Here is a 24,253-nt window from a genome sequence, read left to right as displayed (position 1 = left end):
AGCTCGTGTTTCATGTTTTTTGTCAAGAGGAGTTGCTTGCTTCCTGTCTTTGTTTTTATCTCAGGTTTTATCAGTCCGGTAACTGAGATCATGCTTAAGACTAGGAATATGAGGAGAACAACAGCAGGACATTCCACCCCCCTACCCCACCAAAAAAATGGGAATGAGGAAAAACCATTTCTTAGATTGGATAGAAACTTTATATGGGTGGTTTGAGGAATTTGAGACCAGCAACAGAAGGGAGGACTCATTTCCGATCTAATGTTGTTATAGAACGGAGAGCTTAATTGGTCAGGACAAATTCTAATTGAACTGCAGGGGCCAAGAGGCATAACCCTGGTCAGTTTTTTAAAGCGTCTGGAAAGAGGTGGCCGGACTGAAAGGGCCTCGGAGTTTAATGAGTAATATTAGGTTGGAGCTGGCCGAGGCAGTCAATAAAAAAGCTTAATTAGAAAAAAATGCCGTAGTGGATGGCGAGATGTTGGGTAAAAAGCACGGCCAAAGCTCAGTGGGGATTTCCTCAGGTCCATCTGGACCAGGGTCAACCGTAATGTGAAGTGTGCTCTGCTGAAAAAGAGACCGTTCCTCTCTTTACAGAAAAAGCAAATTGGGTAAAATTGAAGTGTTGAAGAAGGGAAGCTTGCGAGGGAGCAGAAAGCAGTAGGACAAAAGGGAGTTAGATAGTAATTGTTCATGGGTTTGAATAGGCAGTGGATGGGGGTCAGTCATGTCCAGTCGGATGGCACGTGGCCGGAGTGAAATCAAAGAACAGTGCAGAGGTGAACTGGACAAAAGTATAGACTTTAATATATGCTGCCTTTGTGTGTGACCAAGGTTTGATATAGGTCAGCTGATCACCTGCTACCTGGCTAACTCACACAAAGGTTTTCTCAGACGTCCGACATAAAGACATGGAAATATGAATAGACTGCAGCAATATGACAGAAGCTTGGAGGCTAATATGAATGTGAGCGTGTCACGCGCCAGTCTGTGACGTGGCTTAGGGTTTTGTTAGGCTGTACTGTTTGTGCTGTTCTCTTCACACATAACATGTATGAACAGCAGATTATTGGGTAGTTTTTTTTCTCCCAATAAGGATAGCATAGAATACATGGTAAAAACATCACATGTACATATTGAGTTATATTTTATTTGTGAAAATGTTGTACATTTTGGTTATTGAGATTTTGTCATCTTCAAAAGTCTGCAAATGCCAACCTTTACAGTGCAGTTTTATTCAACCCAAGTGGCTTTCAACATATTTAGTGTATGAAGGGCATGTTCATTGGTGTTCTTGAGAAACTTCATTTCATTAGTCTTGAAACAAACAGGGAAGAAAATATTTCACATTTTCCACAGTTTTTGTTGCATAGGATGAAAAACTGTGGAAAAAGGCGTGACCACAAAAATTAGTCTAGTGAAAATAAGGATTAGCTTGGTGTTTAGATTGTGTTGTGAGGGTGTTAATTGTTTGTTGATTTACTGCCGGCTTTTTTACAAACTGACTAGTGATGTGGTCAGGAAGTGTGGACGGCACACTCTGTCCATTGGCCTCAGGCCATCCCAGCCAAACTGCGGTCAGTTGTTGTCCATGGTGTACTCTTGACGCCCCTAAGCTTACATGCTTCACCGCTTTCATTCAGCGATTACACCCAGTGAGTAACTTGGGACCGTTCAGATTGCTACGGTCAAGCACACCACCCCCCACCTCCCAATAATAGCGAGCGGTAATCATTGAAGTTGTTGGCTATTGTATCAAGTTATTCACAATGGTTCTGTTGTTGTAAAGATTTGTCTGCACAAAATGAAGTCCGAGGCTGTATAAAGTGGCTGAAGTGAACGGCCTTTAACAAGGACGCTGCTGGAAAACGAGTGTCGCCTTTACCACTATTTATTTTATTTTTCTTCAGTAAAACAGCTTTGAGAGTCATTCATGTGTAGAAGCAGCTTTAAGACTTTATTTGACTTTCATGAGCTTTTCCAACTTGAGCTATAAAGTGGACACTCCACTGCCTGGTAGAAGCCCCAAAATGTCAGTAGGTTTAAACTTTCCAGACAGATCTCATTGACAGCGTAGAAGCCTGCATCTTCTGCTTCATTAAACTTCATTTTGAGTACCTAGTATAGTTTTGTATATTGTGAGACTCGTGGAGCAACACCTCAGACCTTGCTGTCAACAAAGTCACTTTTACAATACTTTTTTCTTAAAGGCAGATTGGATAATTTGTTAATAAATAAGTGTAATTTGTTAATAAATAAAATGTTTTATTGGAAGATAAAAATCCTTAACATGTCCTGTCTTACAGGGGTTGTTCATAACATACTTTAAAATGTTGATTATGCAAAGCAACATACTGTTATTGTGCTGGTTTTAACTGAAGATTTTAATTGCTAATACTTAACCAATGTTCTCTTCAAACATGCATTTTCAGAAGAAAAACCAGTAGATTAACACATTGCCTTGTATGTCCCAAGTACACATTTTCGGGTGAAAAACTTGCTTGAATAAAATGACATAATTAATTGATTCTAAAATTTTGTTAGTTCCCAGACATTGGTAAATATTAAGATGTTAGTGTGAATTTTTCAGAAACATGAAATTGTTACCATGGAGCTATTGACAAATATGGAAATTGTGGGACATAATTTACATAGCACAGTGAAGCGTTGAAGAAGGAAAAATCAGATTGGAGCACATAAAGGACAGTCATGTATAATAATGTCATGGCCAGTGCAGTTGCAGAAAGCATGTGCAGGGCATGGTAACCGCATTGGGGAATGAAGGCGGCAGTAAAGTGCAATCCATGTTTTGTTGCCCATTTGTCTTCTGCATGCGTCGGGATGGCGCTGCATTTTTTGCAAGGCGATGTAATCAGCTGATCTCTTAATTTAAAGTCAAGAGGACACAAAAGGGAATCTGGTCATGGCATATGAGTGGTGTGAAATCAACATGGCTGATGCAGTCGTGAAGACTGTTAAATACTTCATTAGGAAATTACATCAGACAACAAGGACAAGTTGTGGCATAAATCTAATGACTTGAAGGGGCGATGGTCAGATTCTCTTTGACAGTTTTACGGCATGGTAATTTTCACCCCAATAAAACAGAACTATTGAAAAAGCCATCCAACAAAGATTCCCAAACACACAGGCAATGTCCCTAATGGGAGGTTTAGTTTAATTGTCCACAAGAATCTGTGGTCACAGATGACAGAAACTTAAAAAATGACATTAAGCAAGGTTGATTTCAGAATTTGCAGGAATAAAATGAAGTCTTGTAAAGCAAATATACTGTATGTGCTCTACAATCCTTCGTTAAACACGTGTTTAAAAAATTTTTTGAAAGAATTCAAGGATCAACCAAGGAAGTTTATTATCGTTACATGTATGTAAAACTGACCTGCAATTTGGCAAAAGTGCCTGAATTCATTTTTGAAGTTAATACACTGTAAAATAAACTTACTCGTGAGGCTAAGCAAGCTACTGGAGGACTTTCATACGATGTTCCCTCCAACTACAGTTTCTTCAGTTTTCCCAAGTATTGATTATTTGATGATATTTGTCCGTATTGAGCTTGCCTGCTGTGGAAGCTGAATTGATGTATAATCTGTTATGCAAGGATCCAAACACAAACAGCTGAGATTTGCGACTTGGTCCGTCATGCTGGCTTCAGTGATCTCACCCATCAGTGCCAGAGCCATGCAAGAGGATCGTTGGGAGAGAGAGAGAGAACAAAGATTTTCGTTAATGTACAAGCAGTGATGGAGAGTTGAGTATATAGTAAGGATAGGGCACATCATTGTGGAATGCCTGTGTTTGCCTGCCATCAGTTTTCTGTCCACAACTAGACGGAATTGCCTCATTTTCTTGTTGTCTTTGTCAGCCTGCTATCTTATTTGTGGCAAACACGAGGTAAGCCAAGTTAAACTGTCCCGAAATTATCTAATCTTCTGTCAGCCCTATCAAGCAATTATTGCCTGTTGGTGCTGGTGCTGTGACCAAACATGCACTTTCTAGCATGTCAGCTCTATTGATGGTTGACCCTTCTCCCCCTCTCCCTTATGGGCACTCCTCTTATCAAATCAAAGGTTTTGCGTGCACTGAAGATGAAGACAAGCCTTTCAGCTGTCTTTGCGTGACTGGTATTCTCGATTATGGAAAAGATTTCAGAAATTGCTTAGAATCTCTTGGTTTTTTTTCGTCAGAAAATTTAACTATTTATTTTTGAATCTTGCCCTGAGGCTAACATAACTCTGTGGCACTTTATGCCATCTTGGTTTGACAATTTCTCAATCTCTCTCAAACTGTCCATTTCAATTTCTGCAAACAGTGGCTGTAATAATAGTGTTTACTGAGACACTGCAACCATAACTGCTGAAAATCTGACTGCACTTATTCATTTTTGGAAAATCATTGTTAGGAATTGCTTTTTAGAGTAAAGAAATTCCCAGTGCTTTGTTTGCTTAGTTGTACTTGTTCCACAAACTGATGATAATTGTTTATGATTAATTTAAAACAAGTTTCTGGATGCTTCCACTTTAGCCTTGGAATGTCTGCATAGTTTATTTAGTGGTCACTCACCACTTAATGAGGAGCATGGAAATGGTAAATTGAATCATTTTTGGAGAAGTGAGAACTATATTAGTAATATGGCCACTGTTGATTTCTGAGTGTTTGTACATTGAGCGGTCCTGCAAACAGTGGTGCTCCTAGAGTTACCCTTATACCCTCCCCCATGAGCGTTGTCGATAGCCTCGATGTGGATCAATGGCAGTGTTACTGCGCTGTGTCCAAAACTTGTATTTGATCTGCGATTGTTAGCAGTCTAACTGAGAGACACACATTGTGGTGACTGTGTCAACAGACATATTAGACGGGTCTTTATTAAATTCACAGCCAGTCTTGTTTACTCTACCTGTCCCCGGCAGCATGAGGGGGCAGCCGAAACACGTAACTCTCCAATCGGGGACCCGTAATTGCCGCAGTTCACGCAAGAACTTGATCATATGCCCCCATGAAGAACGTCATCTTAAATATTAATTTAGATGGAAACATGTGGATGACAATGCAAAGGGTCATTTTCGAACGTGAGGAACATCACAAATTTGACAGTTCATCAGAAATATTTGAAACATATTATTGAATTTGCATTTTTTTCTATATTGTCCTGTGCATTGTACATCATATGTTTGTTTAGTCTGCTAAACTGTTTTTTCGGGTTTTTTTCTGGTGCCTCGTTCCTGCAACATTGATTTAGCTGTTGGTGGCATTCCATTCATTGTAGCAAATCAGCAATAGACAAGAAAAGTGGACTGAACGTGGTAAGCGTGAGAATAATGACAGTTCAGCAGCATATTTCCCTTTGCCCTTGTCACTTTTCTGTGGCCCAAACACTTCATTACATCACATTCCTTCACTTTAGGGAATAGCAGCTGAGTAGAGATATTGGTGAATTTCCAGATGTGTTGGAGAGAAAAATATTTCATTTCATCATGGTGAAGAGAAAGTTTTCTCCATGAATAAGTCTCTTGGGAGGCGAATCTGAAAATATCAAACTTAAATGCTTCTGCTAAAACCTTCTCACAATTCTGTAATGCGCGGTTCAACACAGGAAGTTTTACTGTAGATACATTCATTTAGACGTTTAATAAAATTCTGGCATGAGACATTGTTGAATCAGGATTAGTTTATGTTTCCAGACAGGATTGTGTCAGGAAAAGTTGGTTTATTTTTTTATCAACAAATATCACAAAATACAACATACAAGAAAATGAAAACCTGCCTAAAAAACAAGTTTAATGTATATTTAGCCAATTATTGATGAACTAATATTGATTTATACTAATAGTAGATGTACTTGTCGTTGTTGCATTCATAATAATAGAACACATTTGGAGATTTGCACACAGTATCGGTTTTACCTAGCAGCTATTTTTGCATTGTTTTTTATCTCCATTAGTCCAAGAAAGTGACTGCCGTCATGGAAGTGAAATATTATTGAGTATTGCATTAAAACACCAACCAATCAGTAAATCCATTGCTGCTTTGTTTTTCAAATAAAATTTTTTACAATAATTAAACTGATGATATTCTGTGTATTTCTAAAATAAACCATCAACAAGGAATGTAGGAACACAAGGATTAATAAGAAACATACCAATGGCAAATACTACACTTTTAGCATGTTAAACACCTGTGAAATGAGGAGGACTGCATAAGACTGTTTGCCATCATCCATTGCCATAATCAGGTAAACATACATTAGTGAAAATGTGAGAAATAGAAGAGAAGAGTTGAAGGATAGAATGCCGGGTACAAGACAGTTTGTGTCTCGGGTTGTTACATCTCTTGACTGATCATCAGCAGGACTGAGCCGTGTCGCCATCGCGTTCAGCAGGGATAAATGCAGGTTTCCGCTGACGGCATTCCACAGGTGATCTCTGCTGAGCAATGACACAGTTGGTGATTTCACCCCAGCTGAGAACCTTCCCTATTACGTACATGTTGGGTCTAGCCCGGGGTGACTGCTAGCTCTTTACTGTTTGATCTCCGCTTCTCCATTTCTGCCCAAATACACTGAAAATCCTGATGTCCGAACAGCTGTGAGGAAGGGTCTGGTGCGGAGGTGGCTAGGGCCGTATGGACAACTCTTAAGTCAGCAGTTGCGGATCACGTAAGCTTAGCACTGAGTCACCAGCTTTTGTTGTGTCATGGCTACACCGCTCCGTTGTCCTTCTCACAAATCCTTTACTGTAAGTGTCACCCCTGACAAGGAGAGTACTTCCTGAACATGACGAGGTTACATAAATACCTGCTGACGACCCTAGTTTGTCCAAGCCCTTTTCACTCCGCTTGCTTTACCTGACTTCAGTGGGGAAATACACCGGCCCTCCGCAAACGAAATACTTGTATTGCTGTTAATCTTAGTTACACAGCCCGAAACTATAGCACTTTGCCTGCCCTATGCAGCTGCCTAAATCTCCAGCACTTGCATATGTGTGTTGATAAAGCTTGCAGCTTAAAATTTCTAATAATTCATACTTGGCCAAAACTCTTGCCCTTCATCAGTTTACTTTACTCATAACCTTGCCAGATTCAGACTTTTTGTATTTTAAAGCTAGAGTAGTTCAAATTAAATTCAGCTTAATTTTTAGATGTATTATACTCGTTTCAGTGATGAAGAGGAAATCAATATTCACTTTGTACGATCAGTGTACTTGTCTATTACAAGTAGTTTTTCAGTACATATACATGTAGCATACAATATAAGGAAAGTTGATTTGAAGAAATGCCATGTTACAGTTGTCGCCACATTATGAAAGCCTGCATAACCTTAAATTTTAATTGATGTTCTAATTTGATGTGGTTGGTAGTCTTTCATCTTTAATATGTGGTGGTAAAACATTTCAGAGTTTATTTCTCTAGAAATCCCAAGGAAAAACCTGTGACCTTGAGCAAAGAACAGGTGGCTTCCTGGCTGTGCTTGAACACACCAGGAAGAGGTGGACTTGAATTGGTGCCAAAGCTTGCCAGTCTTCTGTGGTCAGTGTCAACAGGGCAGATAGGTTTGATATTGCTAAACAACAGTGTCATTACATAACAATAAATGTAAGAGCATAATTTGATTTTGATAGGTGTATGATATATGTGGCTATAGTGAATGGTGATTGCCTTGGTCCAATTTTAATTCATGTGAAATAGATTTTATACTGGTTCCATTATTCCAATATGCTTCTTCAGTAATGTTTGTATTGTCACGGTGAAAAAAAAAAAGTTAAAATTTAAATAGCTGGCCGAAGTTGCATGTAATTATTTTAAGAATGCCTTTACTCCTACATGTACATGTTGACAGTTATAGTGTTATTTGTGTGTTGAAGGGAAGAGTTTTAAATCGAAAATGCTATAGTAGGGTCAATTGAAGATAGGGCTGTCAGGACATGATTTCTAGTGGAGAAATGACCTTTGTTTAATTAATTAGATAAACTTCCAAGTGATGGGGTAGTCAATAACTTCTTCCTGCTGCTGTTCCAGACATTTTGTCATGTAATGATGCTGCTCGGCGGCATTTAGGGAGGGTACAAACAGAAGCCTGTCTGATCTCTGATTTCCTCGATCAGTCCTGAAGGTCATTAGGGGTTTCGATGAACTCTCTGTCCTATACTCTTGTGCTTTTTGAATTTTAATTAGTTTAATTAACCACTAGATAGCCATGGGAATGTAAAATAGCAGACAGAAAATTCAGGTTAACACTTAGAATGAGGAACTGTTTTTGTTTTTTTTTTTGTTTTTTTTGGGGCCTTGTTTAAATTTTTGTCTCAAGCTACTGTTTACCTGTAAATGTCTTTAATAGCATGGATTTAGTGTTTTTGATTATAACGTCATCTGTAACATAGGCTGAATACTGTTTTAACATGATGTAAAAGTTTTGTTTAGAATTCAGGAATTCAGAATTTTATAATTCTTATATGTTTGAAGTTTGTCATGCTCAAAGAATCTCTACAGATTCTGTACATCTGTATAGTTTTTGTCCAGCGTGTCCAGCTATGAAAAGGCTGAGTGATCAGCTATGAACTGGTCACTTGGTGGGAGTTGACCAGTGTTTTGTGTCAGGTAACACTGTCAGATGAATAAGCGTGATCCAGAAGCCTGTTGGTCGATCAGCTCTTAAGCAGGCTCAGCATGTGTAACAGCAATCCCTGTTATTGAACCACTTAACAGGACGAGTCATATCTCTGGCCGTCTTTGTATCAGCCTGAGGTAGAATAGCAGATACTCTGCAAGCATTGCTTCCCTTGTGTGTAGCCTCTCCTGAAGTGGAGATAGTATTATGTCATACCTGTAAGCATGCATTACCCCATAAATTGCCAGACCCCCCCCCCCCCCCTCCCCGTCATGTCCATTTCCCTGAATACACTTGCAGGGGATTGATTTGTGAGTGGTGAGTGTTGTTGACCTAAGCCTGGCCTGAATCCCACTGTTGTTGGGTCATCTGTATGAGGTAACTGTCTTCTCTCTGGCAGGGCTCTATCCATGCCTAATGACAAGTATGGATTATGTGTAGGTGTGTAGCAGGGCTAAGTGAACAGCAAACAGATACATTTATAAGTCTACATATATAGTGTACATTTCCAGTTGTGCCTTGCTTGTACATATTTACCTTCAGCTCGAAATCTTTTGGAATCTAAACATTAGCTTATTCCCAAATAACAAGACTTGTAGCATTGGCTCAGAAACGAAGAATTAAAGGTGCAAGTTTTATCTTAAGATTGTAAGATCACACTTCCTTAAGCTGTTCTTCTGCTTTCTTCTTCACACAAACTTTTTTCTTGAAGACATAATGTTTTCTCAAGCTATTTTACATGTATATAATTTTTTTTGCTGTTTGCACTAAGTTTGAACAGACAGCAAGTTTTATAGTATTTTAAATGGGACAAAATTCAGGCTTGTAAACTGTAAAGTGTTAGGAGAACAAGGCTTGAACATCATATGTAAAATCTGTTGTCTTCGTTATCGGATATATTTACAGTTCATTGTCATGAAGAGCAAGAACGCTGACAGAATGCATAAATGAATGATTTAACAATTACGATTTAAAGCCATCAAGGTCATCAGGGTATTTAGTAAGGCCACAGATGATAGTTTTTGTGCTCTTGTATAGTGAAATGCTGAATTTGTCTTTTGAATGGGGCCAGTAAACTGAAAGATGAAGCTAATTGCTTGGGTAGTATTTGCCCATGGGGTGCCATGGATACCACAACAAGTCCTCCTGATAAACGTTCACCAGGGAATTTAAGTCATTACACAAATAATCGCTAACAAATTGTGTCACAGCACTTTTGCTGATTGGTTGTTCTGGCTACGTCTACTTTCAATCTGTACAATTCTGATAGAGATGTTACTGAGGATAAGGATTACCAAAAAAAAAGATATGGTATTAAGAAAATAACTTTCAGCAGCTTTACTTTATTTTGGTTCACGTGTCCATCCGAAACAGCAATTCCAATCAGTTTTAATTTAAGCTGTGAATGTAAGCTGAAAACCACAATCAGTTTACCACTGGTAGTTTTATTCATGTTAATTTGATGGAAACTTTATGTTAGCAGATGGTAGGTGGCAAAGAGTGTTGGTGGTATAGTACTGCTCAGATTTGTGGTAACAGGTCTCAAAAAACGACAGTTTTGTTATGCATTGCAATATGCCTATGTTTGTTGGAGCTAAGGATAAGTTACAGTCTGGCTTCTGTAGGTCATCAATTAATGATTACTGCTATGTCCTTGGTTGGACTGCCGGACTCATATAGTTAGGTCAGGCCCAAGAGACTTTTTTCTTCATATTGGTTTTGCTTCAGTGTCTGCCACTATGTTTCATTGTCTGGATTTCTGTTGCTGGATTTTCTGGCACTCGTTTGTACTTTTATCTGGCACTCAGTTGCTTCTGGGACTCGGTGTGTTTGGTTGTCTGACACTATGTTACTTCATTGCCTGGCACTGCATTGTTTCATTGTCTACAAAGAGAAAAAGAAATAAAAAGGCTTCAGAAAATACAAATTAAGTTGCCTTTTGAAATTATACCAATAAAGCCAAATGTACATGTATTTCAAGAACATTGACAGTAAGTTGACTCAACAGCTCGTGGATTGATATGCCAGGACCTACATGTCAAGGTGTAAATTTATCTTACTTTTCCAGGTATAAATTTGCATAACCCAGTTTGATGAGTTATACTTGTACTTGTTTTAATTTGAGTGTGGCCTATACGGTTGATGTTTGGAGCATAGCCTATGGCCATTGCTTTGCTACTGATCATGCCTGTACGCCATTTGTCTTGTCAAGCCTGACAGGATATTTGTAACAGTTTAAAAAAATGCCCCTGACAGTCATTGCACATCCAGATCAATATATTGGCCATGGTGGGATGTTTTGTATGGGAACTGTCCACCTTGGCAGAAGAGCATTAGTGAAGTAGCTGAAATGTAGCATCCTACATTTCTGGAAGGAGGGTAGAGATTACCTGTGCTCCCAACTGAAAGCCAGGTGTGGCCAATCCTAATGAGACATTGATTAAGACCGCACATTTGATGTATTTGTCCTTGATACTAAAGGCTTTGCTGTGCAAGCTATAATGGTTATCTTAAATCATATACATATATCGGATAGCCAATTATGTTTGGGAGCAACTCTATTCTCATTATTTCCGATTAAATCACAATGACATGGCTAATATGTAAAGAGATTCAGTGTTGTTCCTGGTGGGATCACAGTGAAACCATCAGGGACTACTGGACGTCTAAGGTCAGAATACTGAACATTACAGCTGCAGGCTCATGCAGACACAGTTGTTGTAAGGCAGTGTCAATGCCGTATGCATTAATGACCATGCACAAGCAAATAATAGATAATCAATCTTTATAATCCTTGACCTACTATGAATGTGAGTGAGTATCTCAGTTTCCGGTTACTCAAACACAAAGGTTTTCCATGGCTTATTGTTTAACCACAGGCTTTTCACGGTTCTGGTTGCGAGTTCAAATCCAGTTCTTGTGAGTTTGGCTGTTGTAAGATGCAGTGTTTTTTTTTGTTTTTGTTTTTTTTGCTGGGCTCCACTACTCTTCTCAGCCCAGAAATCTAAATACCACACTGTACAACTTTATATAACAAATAAATACAGAAAATAGATCATAACTAGATATATATAAAGTAACCGTATGTCATTGTGTTGTTCTGTCACATACATGTATATCAATGTCAATCACCTGTTTAGGAGTGATTACTGATGTATAATGTCACAAACAAGGCAGAAACAGTGTCATACACCATTAGATGAACCTGTATCACTGGCTTATACCCCAGGTACACACACACTGAAACCTGACATCTCAGAGAGAATATGTACAGGTGTGGTATCATGCCTGAGATACATGCTCACTGCTCAAAGTGTGTGGGTGAAAGTGTGTTTGTGAAGTACAACTGCAGAATTGTAAAACGTACGGTTTGTAGGATATATCTGCCATCTGAATATGATCACACTTATCGTCAGACTGCTCAGTTAGTACTGTCAACTTTTCGTTGCATGTACACATGTGCTGGATGAAGCCTTCAGTACAACATATTGGATGTTGGCTGAAATCCTCTTACTCTGGCAATGAAGTCATATATATATTTATATATATATATGATACCATATTTAATAGAACACCAGCCCCCAAGCATTGTAACATCTCTCTCCAATGAAAATTCAACTTTTTGTTCAGTTTTTGCCTACCTATATGTGCACCTGTTGTGTGCAGTTGTCAATGTAGCTATCTTCCAGACTGTCTTTGCCATACAGACTACATCTACATGTTTATGCACATGCAGCCAAACTTCACTTAAAACTAGACGCTGTCTGTCACATTGTTAATTTTTGTTTTGACTTTAGGGGGCTTCCATGATCAAGTGTTTTGTGTGCTAGCGAAGCACTAATGACTGATTAATAAATTTAAGGATAAGGATACATATTAAATAGTGTAAACTGGAATTCTATTATGCACTTTTTAAGTACAGAGACTGTGGTTGGGTGAAAGTTTGCTGCTCTCTGACATTCACCCAAACTGTCAGATGGCCATTCTCTAGCTCTCCCCAGAAGCTATACAATAAGGTCTTGTGCACAGAATGGTCAAAACAAGAGGAAAATACAAGGTGACATTTACTGATCTAGCGAGATTACCACAACAAATTTTGACATGTATTGTGTGCTAATTAGAGGGACTAATTGTTTGTGTCTGCTCTGTTAATTATGTCTGGGGGTGAGGAGTGAAGTTAGCCACACTGTACAGTTGTGGTCACATGTCAAGGGTCAGCGTCTAGTAAATACTAATGATTATTGGCTAACCAGCTCAACCCTATTCCATATACCAAATTGCCAGCCAGATAGTAGTGCCCTAGGGCCTCCTACACAGGGAATGGGGGTAGACTGGGGATCATCAGCACATGGGCAATGACATTCTCTGTAAAAGCAAAACTGTAGGGCAATCTGGTTATTAGCAAGATAATGGAAGCTAAATTTATGGGACACTTAGGTGTGAAAGTGTCCAGCAGCCAGCTACCTCCGATACATATGCATGTATTAAATTTTTGCCTTGGCATTTTGAAACTTGACAAGTCACACATTGATGCAGCAGAATGGAGTGATATGGAGGGTTTGAGATAACCCTCATTAGTTTTGCGCTCTTCAAAACAGAAGTCAGAAAAGGTGCAAAATATTACTGTGGAGGGCAAAATTTATCTCTAGATCAAATTGAGTCACACTGTAGAATTTCTCCCCTTGTGGAATGCAGGACATATTTTCAGGGAAGCTAATTGTTTAAGGAACCTTGAAATGGAAAGTTCACACTAAATTATTATGCTTGTAATGTGGTCAGTGTTCAGGGTGGGAAGAAAGCTTTGTCTTTGAGAGGTATTATACATTGATTTTACCTGGAATATTACGCCTCTGTCTTGCAATTTGTCACTTTTGTAATCTAATTTTCCCCATTGCTTGACAGAAGAAGTGAATGCAAGCAACAACCACATATGCACAATATTTTCAATTTTAGCTAAAGTTGTTCAGTGGACAACAAATTTATTTAAGGTGCAAGGATATGAGCAATTTCAGAAATCTGTCTCAGATTATTGTTCTCCTGAAGCTTCTTTTTAAGCAGATTTGTAATATTTCATCTCTAAAGCTTGTCTCTATTCCACACAATCGTTAAACACTCTCTTATTAATATCAAAGATGTCTTTTAGACAGTCAACCTTTCCTACTTTTAGTTTTTTCTCTGAAGAATGCGTTTCCAGAGTTTCTGTTGAAACTCATTCACTATTCAATCAATATCCGTTGACTATCCATTTGGAGCAGTTACTATGATGCATATATTCATACTCGCCCTTCTTGTGATGTGCCAACCTGTGTAACCCAGAAAACCTGTGTTTGGGATTTGATGAAAACCAGTCCTGTTGAGATGTCTAGTCAACTAGGTAATGATGTGGAGCCTGTTGTGGAGAGGCTTGTAAACAGGTTATTCAGAAGGCTTATGTCCACTTAGTGAGGATAAGACGGATGTTTGGAGGGGTGGCCAGGAAGCTGGGTATAGTTAGACAGCCTGTGTTATGTCATAGCTGTCCCCAGATGGCCCTAAGCTAGCTGGACTGGCAGATTTGACCAAGCCTGGGTGAGTCATCCCAGGACAACTGTTAATGGCCCTCACCCACTCCTAATAGGGCAGTATTTAACTAGTAATGGGCAATGCTGTAACAGGTCAGCCTATTGGCCTCCATTAGTTACATAACAGCGAGGTCAACCCTAAGCCAGCTTGTCTGGGTCACCCGAGGACGCAGGCCAAGCCTTGCTGCTCAGGGCATAGGCTACTTGAGGACAACGCTGCCCATCAGTTACCCCCACTACATACGCGTGAAGTTGTGCTGTGTTACTAAAATTTAGTGTAATGTGTGGAATAGATTAAATTTTGCAAGGCCTAAGCTTAGCAGCATTTTTTAACTGGAAAGCCACAAAGTGTATACAGAATACTAGGTAACTTAAGGAACAGCAGTCACTGAAGAATCTTAAATTTTAAGAAGTTGAATGACAGAAGAAATAATTTCCTAAGTGGCATGGTATATGAACAGTGTGTTGTAACCTGAGGAAAACATTTGTCAATATTATTAAATATTGAGCTAAAGTTGAATGATAGAAATGTTATATGAATTTGAAGTGCCATGTATTGCCTTTTACAAAATTTTCATATGTTGACAAATCTGTATCACCCATTGCTATACTTGGCCACGAGACAGTGCAGCAAGATTTGGGAAGTGACCTGTAGACTCTCTCTGCACCACTGCAAAGATCTACAATATATTGCCAGACAAATGTTCCACCTTTCCTGTGCTTATCAACTCATTTTAATGGACTTTACCTTTACCATAAAATTTGACCTGTGGATTTTTATGAAGTTTTTAAGCTTAATTCAGTGTGATATTTATTTATTAGTTTAGTGGATCAATATTCACTTGCTTAGTGCGAGGAATAATTTAGTTTTAGTGGAACAGTAATGGATTTCTGTCATAAACTGGGTCTATCTATGTAGGTATTATTGACAGCAGGCTCTAATACGGAACACTGCGCCAATCTGAAAACTATTTAAAAATTTGATGTGCCTGAAAGTCAACCCCTGGTATAGCTGTTTATCTTGGCTAAATAATTTAGGGTACTGTAGGAAATGTTAAATACATGTAGAAATGAAATAATGAAAATGTCAGTGTATCATGTGGTTAATGCATACTTGTAAAATTGTATCTGTAGATGGCCTATCAGCATCTTGTCAATAAAGTTCCTTACTGCAGAAGAAATGGCCAGCACAGGAGAAACCTTCTGACAGAATATTGGGGACATTAGGCCTACTGTAATTTAAATAATTAAAAAGATGTTGTCAGAGGATATGCTTTTTGTATTATGTGGATGTCTGATAAGCTGTCATGGTGCATATAGGAAACTGCGTGGGGTGATGGTGATAACCTTGATGTGAAAGGCGTAAAGGATGGCCTGTCAGGCTGTAGAACAGCAGCAGTATGGACAGAACCGATGGTCACGTCACAGGTGACTTAGCTTGATGTAATATTTAGCTCTGCTGGCATGAGGGATGCTTGACTGGGCTGTTTACATCATTGGGTTGCAGCTGGGAGATTATGGTGGGTTTGTGGCCACCAGACCAGTGTCTGGGAGAATCAGCTATATAAATGTGTATATCTTCATGAAACCCCCTAGTGACATCTGCCCCTAAGCTTCCCCAAGAAGTGTAAATATGCTGTAAACAATATTGATAGCACCAGTCTAGCTAGAGCAAACAGGAGCCCTTTCCAAAACAATTTGACTTTAATTCTTGGAATAAAGCAGAAGCTGTTTCTAGTTTGTCTGTGAGCATATTTCAGATGGGTTAAGAATAACGCTGGGCTGTTTAGAGAATGCTGACAACGGTTTTCCCAGGTCAACGTTAGCTCGCTATCCTGCAGGGGATTTCAACGCGGCTGTAGGTGTTACGCCACACCATCGCCACCAGGTGGAACGTCATAGTCAGCGGAAATAGCCAGCGAATTACTGTACATGTATGCAAGGATTTGCAGAAACTTTTGCGACTTGTTGCATTCTGTGAAGATTATTGCTGGCCATTTCTACCTTTCCTGAACAGCTCGCAGGCTAGTCTCTGGAAACTCCAGCAGAGATTTCCCAGCAAGCTTTTCATTGGTAGACAGACATAGTATTGTGTCAGGCACTGGAATTCCTCACTCTCAAGCAACAATCTATTTGTCTGATTGTGAACTACCTAATTCTAAGGCCTTTTAAACCACCACTGCAACCAATATATTGAAACATTCCTAGATAACTATGGCGTGTCGAGAAATAATTTGAACAGTTTTATAAAGCTTGCATCTTTAGTGACACAGACAAATCATTTTTGGTGTCATTTTTATAATAATTGTATGCATAATTTCCACTGAAAAAACTGCTTTAAAGGTCTAAACGGTTGATTTACAATAACCCTGGAAGAGGTCTTTTGGTACAGTTCTGTCTATGTAAAGACTGTAATTTGTATGTGTACTTAACAATTAGAATCTTTCCAAATTGAGGTCATTTATTTGTTAGTATAATGTTAGTATTTCACACTACTTTAGTGGATCATGGTTTGACTTCCCAGCCCTAATTTAAACAGGCTCTGTTGACACAAGTTGTTGAAGATCCAAACATTTCTGAATAAGACTAGTCTGTGTGTAGTTAGAATTGAAGATTTGGTTTAATTTGCTGTGTTTGCCTGCTTAATAGGCCTGATAGAAAGTGTTAATTCTCTCACTTCTGCTGACAGGTCTGCCTGTAAATTCCTGCCTAAGCTCTCTGTCAGTGGGCTGTTTGAGGATAGTTGTTGTGGTTGTTTGTAGTCTCAGTTGACCATGTCTGCATTGGGGGTCCTGTCTCCACTGGCCACAGCCAGCCACTGGTCATACAGCAGGAAGTCCACGGGAAGTCTACGACATGAGTTGAGTGTTGAAAATGGGATGTCTCCGCTCCACTTTTGCTCACAACATTGACATTTTCTATTTAAACGTAACAATCAAATCTAAAGAGGCTTGAAGGGAATGACAGGGCTGTTTGTCAATCCCATATCTCTTGTTGTCCCAGGCTGAGAGGTGCATTGTGCGCGGTAAGCCAGTGTTGACCAGTCCCTGTACGAGAGACGGTGCTCTGGCTTTCCTATCCAAGCTCTCCTTAAGCTATTTAAGATACTCTATACACAAGTTGCCAGCACCTTCAAGGGAGATCATCCTGCTAGTACCTCTACAAAAATACATCATATTCTGTTTAACCGAAATGCAGGCAGCTGGGGTCTTGCCTTGCCATACCTTAATTTCTTCAAGCCAACGTTCTTGTCTGTTTGTGTCTGTCAGTCCAACAGACTGTAGTGTCTTCACTCAGTGGTTTTGCCAAATTTAATTGAAAACGATGTGCTGTTTCGGAGAGACCAGCCAACATTCCAGTGTGAAAGCTAGCAGACATCTACTGTAGATACGCTCCTCTTCGTCCATCTGCTTGAGGTTGTGCCAGCAACTCTATGCTGGGCTGTCAGTGTACAGCACTTTGCCCTTACAACCTATGCCTCCCAACAGCCGTGTTCAGAAAAAAAAGTTAACAAGAAAAACTCCAACAAGTCTTGGTTACTAAGTTAGAATAAATATATGTAGGTGTTTGGAGTTAAGGAAGATGTCTGAGTATGACAATGAGTGCAGTGTAGCCAGATTGCCGATATAGTATCTCTCTGTTCAAGGTCTGATTTGCTCCTCTCTTTCTCAGTACTCCTCCTTCCACCAGCTGACATTCATAAATAATACTCACAGAGTGCAATAATTTTTTTTTCTGAAATAAAGAAAACCCGGTTTTAAAGGGGAGAGGGTACATTTCCTCTGAGGTGTCCTGTCCCCAAATCTGATTGGTGGGACTGGGTGGTTCGGTTCTGGCCTGGTCCACTAGGAGGCTAGTGGTGATAAGGGAAACAGTGATAGACCAGCATGTGTTACGGATCACCCGGCTAGTCGGGGAAAGAAAACCCTGTTGGCACTTTAAAGGCTAGAACAGATGCCTCCTGCCTTGTGACCGCATAACTCGACATACTTCCCCCACTGGCCAGAAAATAGACACAGACAGAACATTTGAGAGGGGTTTGTGGATGGACATATTGCAACAGGATTGCTTCCTGGCTCTGGCTAACCCCTACATGAAGTGTGGGTGGGGGATCATGCTGTAATACTATTACCGGTGGAACTTTCTACCCCTTAGGCTGAGTTGTTGTTGAAAATTACAACAGCCAGGAATAGGATGATATTGTTGAGTGACCTCATGAAATACTACTGAAGCTGTGATTGTTTATTACAGTTCCTTAGGCAAGATTTTCTCTGTATTCGTACAGCTTGTAATATTATCCTACTGAAGTATGGGATGACACTATGAAATATATTTATGAAAAGACTAATTAAAAACAGTGGATGGACTGTTCCAGCATGCCGAGCTTTATTAGAAAATGCTTAGCTCTCAAAAACATAATGTATTACAATCAGATTGGGACTGTATAAAACAAGATCATTTAGTCTTCCTCTGGCGGCCCATCCAGTTACTGATGACCCAGACAAGATGACTCCTAAAACAACATGGTAGATCCAGGCAAGGTTACCAGGAGTGACAAACAGCCACCACACTTTATAAAGCATTTCACCATGTCTGCCAGAAAAGTGCTTCTTCGTTCACCTATACACCTGTCAGTCTCAATGAAGCAGACATAATAACACCCAGGTTTTAACCTCATGTAGTTATGGTCATAAATATTGTAATTTTAAGCTAAAGGTACATCAGCTCATTATTTTACTTTACCCAATTTTCTTAATCTATTCACTCTTCACCCTACCGGAAACTTTTGTGCATACATGTATACATATGTTTTACTTATCTATAAACTCATCTGTACTAAACTTCAATTTAATAACCAATGCATGTATTGCATTAAATTGAATCTTTTTCCTCATTTAAAGTAAAGAATTGTGATTCTCTTTCTTTTTGAATGGGATCTCCTAAGGAGTAATTCACATTGAAAAAGTACAGAATATACGAACGCACACAGTTGAGTTTTAATATTTAATTATTTTATTATTTTGTAGCATATTTAGTGTTAGTGTTTGTTCATTAACATCTGAATCTATAACCTTGTTAAATCTTAATATCAAATGAACAACATGTTATCGCCTCATTATTTTTGATGGTGTATATTCATATGGGTGTATAGTTGTTCTGTTTCATCTTTAACTTTTTAGATCTAATGTAAAGCATACTATTCAAAGTTTGCAGGAATATCATTTCCTTAATCTAGTTTTTCACCATCAATGTGTGGCATTTAAGTTGAATTTATAGTTCTGTTGCCAAGTATAAATATGTTTTCAATTTCAGCTTTTTGTTTATTGATGACAACGAGAACTCACTTGTTCTTTCCCTGTTTTTGTCTTTACAGAGCCTTCTAAGTTTTTATGTGGAACCTGCAAACAGACGTTTAACTCTGCCTGGTTCCTGCTGCAGCATGCTCAGACCGCCCATGGCATGAAGATCTACATCCAGCAGCCTCAGACCAGCCCAGCTGTATCCAGAGATGCTACCCCCAAACCCCAGGCCCACACCCCATCAAGCCCTCCTCCACAGATTGTGGGCCACCCGAACACCTCCCCACATAACCCCTTCATGTTTCGCCTCCCCTCTGGCCTTCACGAAGTGTCACAGGCTTGCTCCCCGGTCAGCCCTTTCAACCGTCCACCAGGGCACTCCAATATACGTTTTGATCTGGTAATGCAGAATGATCCTTTCCATAGAATTGTTGGCATGCCTGGATTTGAACCGCATCATGCTCCGCATCATCCATTTCACAATCCATACGTTGAGCGGCCACAGCTACCCCTGGGTGTGGGGTTAGACTATTCACAACGACTGCGTGAATTGGTCACCTTAACAACTCCTTCACCCAGTAAGAAACCTCCTCAGTCTTTCTCTCCAGCTCTCTCCCCTATTAGCGTAGGACCCAGCACTGGATCCTTTCCCCCAGAAGATATGTCACAGAAACAAGGGGGTCCTCTGTCGCCTGGCAAGATGAACTTAAAGTCGTGTGAATTCTGCGGTAAATGTTTCAGATTTCAAAGCAATTTAATTGTACACAGACGGTCTCACACGGGTGAAAAACCGTTCAAGTGCCACCTGTGTCCCCATGCGTGCACACAGGCCAGCAAGCTCAAGCGACACATGAAGACGCACAGCAGCAAGTCTCCTTTATCTGGCGCATCGCAGGCCTCCAACACTTCGATCCACTCGGAAGGAAGCATTGGGTCTTGCGACAGTCCGTCAGACTCCCACAAGAAAGGGGAGTTCGGGGAGGAGCTGGAGGAAGAAGAGGATATGGAGGAAGACGAGGATGAGCTGGAGGAAGAGGAGGAGGAACCTGAGGAAGAGGAGCTTGAGGGAATGGATGGAGTGGACAGCATGGATAGGCTGGAAAACATGGATGAGCGGGAGTCTGAGGCAGACTCCAACGAGAACGGTGGCAGATCTCTCCTTGTTGACCAGAAGGATAGAACAAACCTGTCTCCAAATGCAACATCCCCATCCAACCATACTAGAAAAGCCGTGGACTTCAGTCTCAACTCTATTTCCCGACACAAGCCGTCGCTTCTAAGAGATGTCATGACTGGCTCAGGCCTAGGCGACATACAACAATACAGCGAGGCTTTCCAACAGGCTCTTGCAGAAAACTGCACAGATGTCAAGCGCTCTACTGAAGGAGAACTTTCCCAAAACGGTATTAAGGATGAACAGCGACATCTAGCCGACTCTGTATCGCCCAGTCGCCAACATCGTGACATCGACATCGATGAAGATAACCAACCCAATCGCATAAAGCGAGAACCCCAAGAGAGAATGCCGCAAAGTGTGGAAGCATTTTACGCAGCGACCAGTATGTGGTACCCCCCTGCAGTGCCTCATCCACGGAATTTCTTCTTGGGTCACCACCAGGCAATGCCTTTCCAGGACCGTGAGACGAATCATAACTCATACTTATCAAAACCACCAGAGAGTGCCTTGAAAACTATATCCTGTATTGCAACACCTGGAACAAGCAATAGTGCCCATAATGGTGGAACACCTATACGGCGGAACGACAAGAGGAATGATACCTGTGAATTTTGCGGTAAAATTTTTAAGAACTGCAGCAACCTGACCGTTCACAGGCGCAGTCATACCGGTGAAAAGCCCTACAAGTGCGAGTTGTGCAGCTATGCGTGTGCCCAGTCCAGCAAACTCACACGCCACATGAAGACCCATGGTCGACAAGGCAAGGATGTCTATAGATGCAAATTCTGTGGGATGCCGTTCTCTGTGGCCAGCACATTGGAGAAGCATATGAGGAAGTGCATGGAGAACCACACCGGCACCCGGGGCTTGCCAGATCCGGATACCGACACAAACAGCACCACAGCCTCCAACTTATAGCTCGACCAGCGTGTAGAGGGCGCTGTTTTCGGGCTGAGCGGCGAGGCTGGCCCTGGCATATCGCTCCATCTAATGGCTGGGTAAAAATATGGCAGATGACAAAAAGCTCACCTTTAAAAAAAAAGACTTGTAAATGTTGTGAATTTATCCTTGTGTTTAATCTAACAACCGTCTGTGTTACACTAGCGCGGGTGGTACATGTTTTCTACACGTTGTTACTAGTAGGTATACCTTCAGTTAAAGTTAAAACTATAGACATGTAAAGGTAGTTGACTAACTGTACTGTTTGCGAACTAATACTCAAATATTGTGAGAGCTCTAGGAGAGGAACGTAACATCAAGCAGATTGCACAAGAGACATTATATATAAACTTTCTCCCCCTGGCGAACAAATGGAAACAAAAGGGAGAGAACTGGACCGGTGGTCTCATGACTGGCAATCATATCAGATGGGTTGACACGGTTGTTGTTTGTCAATACCACATTGTACATACATATATAGGGATACACATGGTTTGGTGCTTGGCATCGTGGGAGCTAACATAACACACATTTTTAATGTACAGATAACTATTGTTGTAGAGAGAGTTTTAGGAAACTTCAGGATGTTTTTCCCATACAGTTAGAGTTAACGTTATTGAAGAATTTTTGCACAGCCTTTTTTTTTCCTCATTGGAATACTGTATGGATTTCATCATCTCGAGCACTATGCACATCGTTCATAATCATTACCGGGTCCTCATGACATACGCCTACAAAGAACACATAACTATTATTATTATTACTACTATTATTATGGTGCCACTAGAATGTCATCGTTAAGGAGTTATCATTTCAGAAGGAGAAGTGGCACTGAAATGCTGTGATAGTGCCATTGGGGAAACCGACAGATTGACCCTTTTTGAAAACCTGATTGAATTTTGCTACCTGAATGTCTCATGGACAACACATGCCATGGGGAACTGGCTTCAATGATATTCATTGAGTGACATTGTCAGATCCACAGAAAGATCAGGTGCTACATCATACTGGGGACACAAATGCATCCACAGATCCTCAGAGGACGCATACAAGATGTTTTCCATTATGGGGAATTGGCTTTCAAATCGGGTCATTCTTTATTGTATAGAGAAGGTTCTTGTTTTTTTGTGTGTACAAAATGCTGTATAAAGTTTTTGTTTTCTTAGTGCTTGTGAAAAAATGTTGGATAGATGCTTATATTTCCAAATTGTCTCAAGTTTGAAAAACTTTTAGGGCGTGTTTTTTTTTTTTGTTTTTTTGAATTAGTGCTGTGTTTTGCAAGCTTATCTGTGTCTTGCAGTTGAATAGGATAAGTATTCTTCATAGTTTTAGCTATGGCGGATTAAAACAGTAGACAGGCTTGCCCATGGGCAATGTTTGATTAACAGAAGCTAAGGAAAGTGCTGTTGAGCCATGTCGTACTGAGGTCTCTTGAGTTCTCTGCTTTTCTGTGGTACTAGTTGAATACCACTATTCCAAATACAGGTAGGTTGCAGAGGCAATGTAATGCCTGTACTGAGATGTAGGGGGCCTGTGAAGTGTCAGATGCTAGTGTTATGGAACATCTGGTCACTATGGCTCTGCTGACTGACCAGAACATGTTTACGCTTTCTAAGAATTGTGCTTTGTTGTGGCATGGTTAATTGTGGGTAATGGAGGAAACTCCAGTGACAAGTGCTATTGTAGGAATAACCCTCTTTCTCCCTTTTGTGTCCTTAACTTGCACGAAAAACATTGGGCCAGTGCTGAATCATGGTGGCCATTTTGTTGCTAATATCTCAACCATGCAGAATTGTAATTCTCCTCAGCCAACTGATCAACATAAAATGTTCAATGGAGAAAAGAGTGTAATCAGAGCTCAGAACATTTCACCCTGTCCCAGTCATTCCTTGTATCCAAGCTTGGAGCAAAACACAACAAACAAAAACAAACGTTGTTTTAAAACCGGTCACTTGAAAGCAGTTTAACTGTTCTTGGGATGCCTTAAAAACATGGATGAGTTTAAAAGAAAACCATTTTTGTTGTCCTCTGCGATAAGTGCAGTGACTACAGGAGAAATAGTTAATACTTATTTCAGAAAGCAGGAAAAAGTACCGCGGGTGTTTTAAAACAAAATATATATGTATATTGAAAATATATGTATATATATTCTAGGCAGCAATGACAGCTATCTCCACATGTATATTAAAAGTGTATGGATTACACTACATGTCAGTGGATAGAAAGGGACGGGAATGGGTTTCTCCCTATAGCAGATGTTAAGGGAATAGCTCTGTGGATATGACGTTAAGGGTGCTCTTCCAATTTCTATATTTTCTTAAGTATCTGGTAAATTGTTAAGCCATAGAATGCTGCTAATTTCAAATAGCCATGTTTGCTTCGTTGAGGGGCATAGCACTTTGTAACATTGCTTACCGCTTTTAAAGCACATCTCGCAGCTATTATTACATATATAAATATTATATCTATAAAATATATATCTTATCGGTCATTAATGTTGTTAAGTATAAACCGCTTCTTAGAAGCACTGGACATGTCTATCCAATGTTCGCTGAAGGACAGTTTTGGTAACACTTCTTACCTGGAACACCTTTTGCTGGTGACCGTCGTTAGAGGGCGCTGTCGGAATATGCATAATGTCACTTTCGGTATTCAT

At 40.1% G+C, this 24,253-nt stretch overlaps 1 protein-coding gene across 1 annotated transcript in view; it reads left to right on the top strand.

Annotated features, from left to right (window-relative positions):
- LOC135466798 (B-cell lymphoma/leukemia 11A-like) overlaps positions 1–23,735 on the top strand; it is a 68,828-nt gene extending 45,093 nt beyond the window's left edge. The window contains exon 3 of the mRNA XM_064744490.1: positions 19,556–23,735. Coding sequence (XP_064600560.1) covers positions 19,556–21,576 — 2,021 coding nt within the window. The 3' untranslated portion in view covers positions 21,577–23,735. The remainder of the gene's footprint in view (positions 1–19,555) is intronic.
- The last annotated feature ends 518 nt before the right edge of the window (positions 23,736–24,253 follow it).

This window comes from Liolophura sinensis, chromosome 6, assembly GCF_032854445.1.
Source record: "Liolophura sinensis isolate JHLJ2023 chromosome 6, CUHK_Ljap_v2, whole genome shotgun sequence".
In the NCBI taxonomy this organism is placed as follows: Eukaryota; Metazoa; Mollusca; class Polyplacophora; order Chitonida; family Chitonidae; genus Liolophura; species Liolophura sinensis.
Note: the sequence above shows the minus strand (reverse complement) of the source record. Positions and strands in the feature narration are given on the sequence as shown.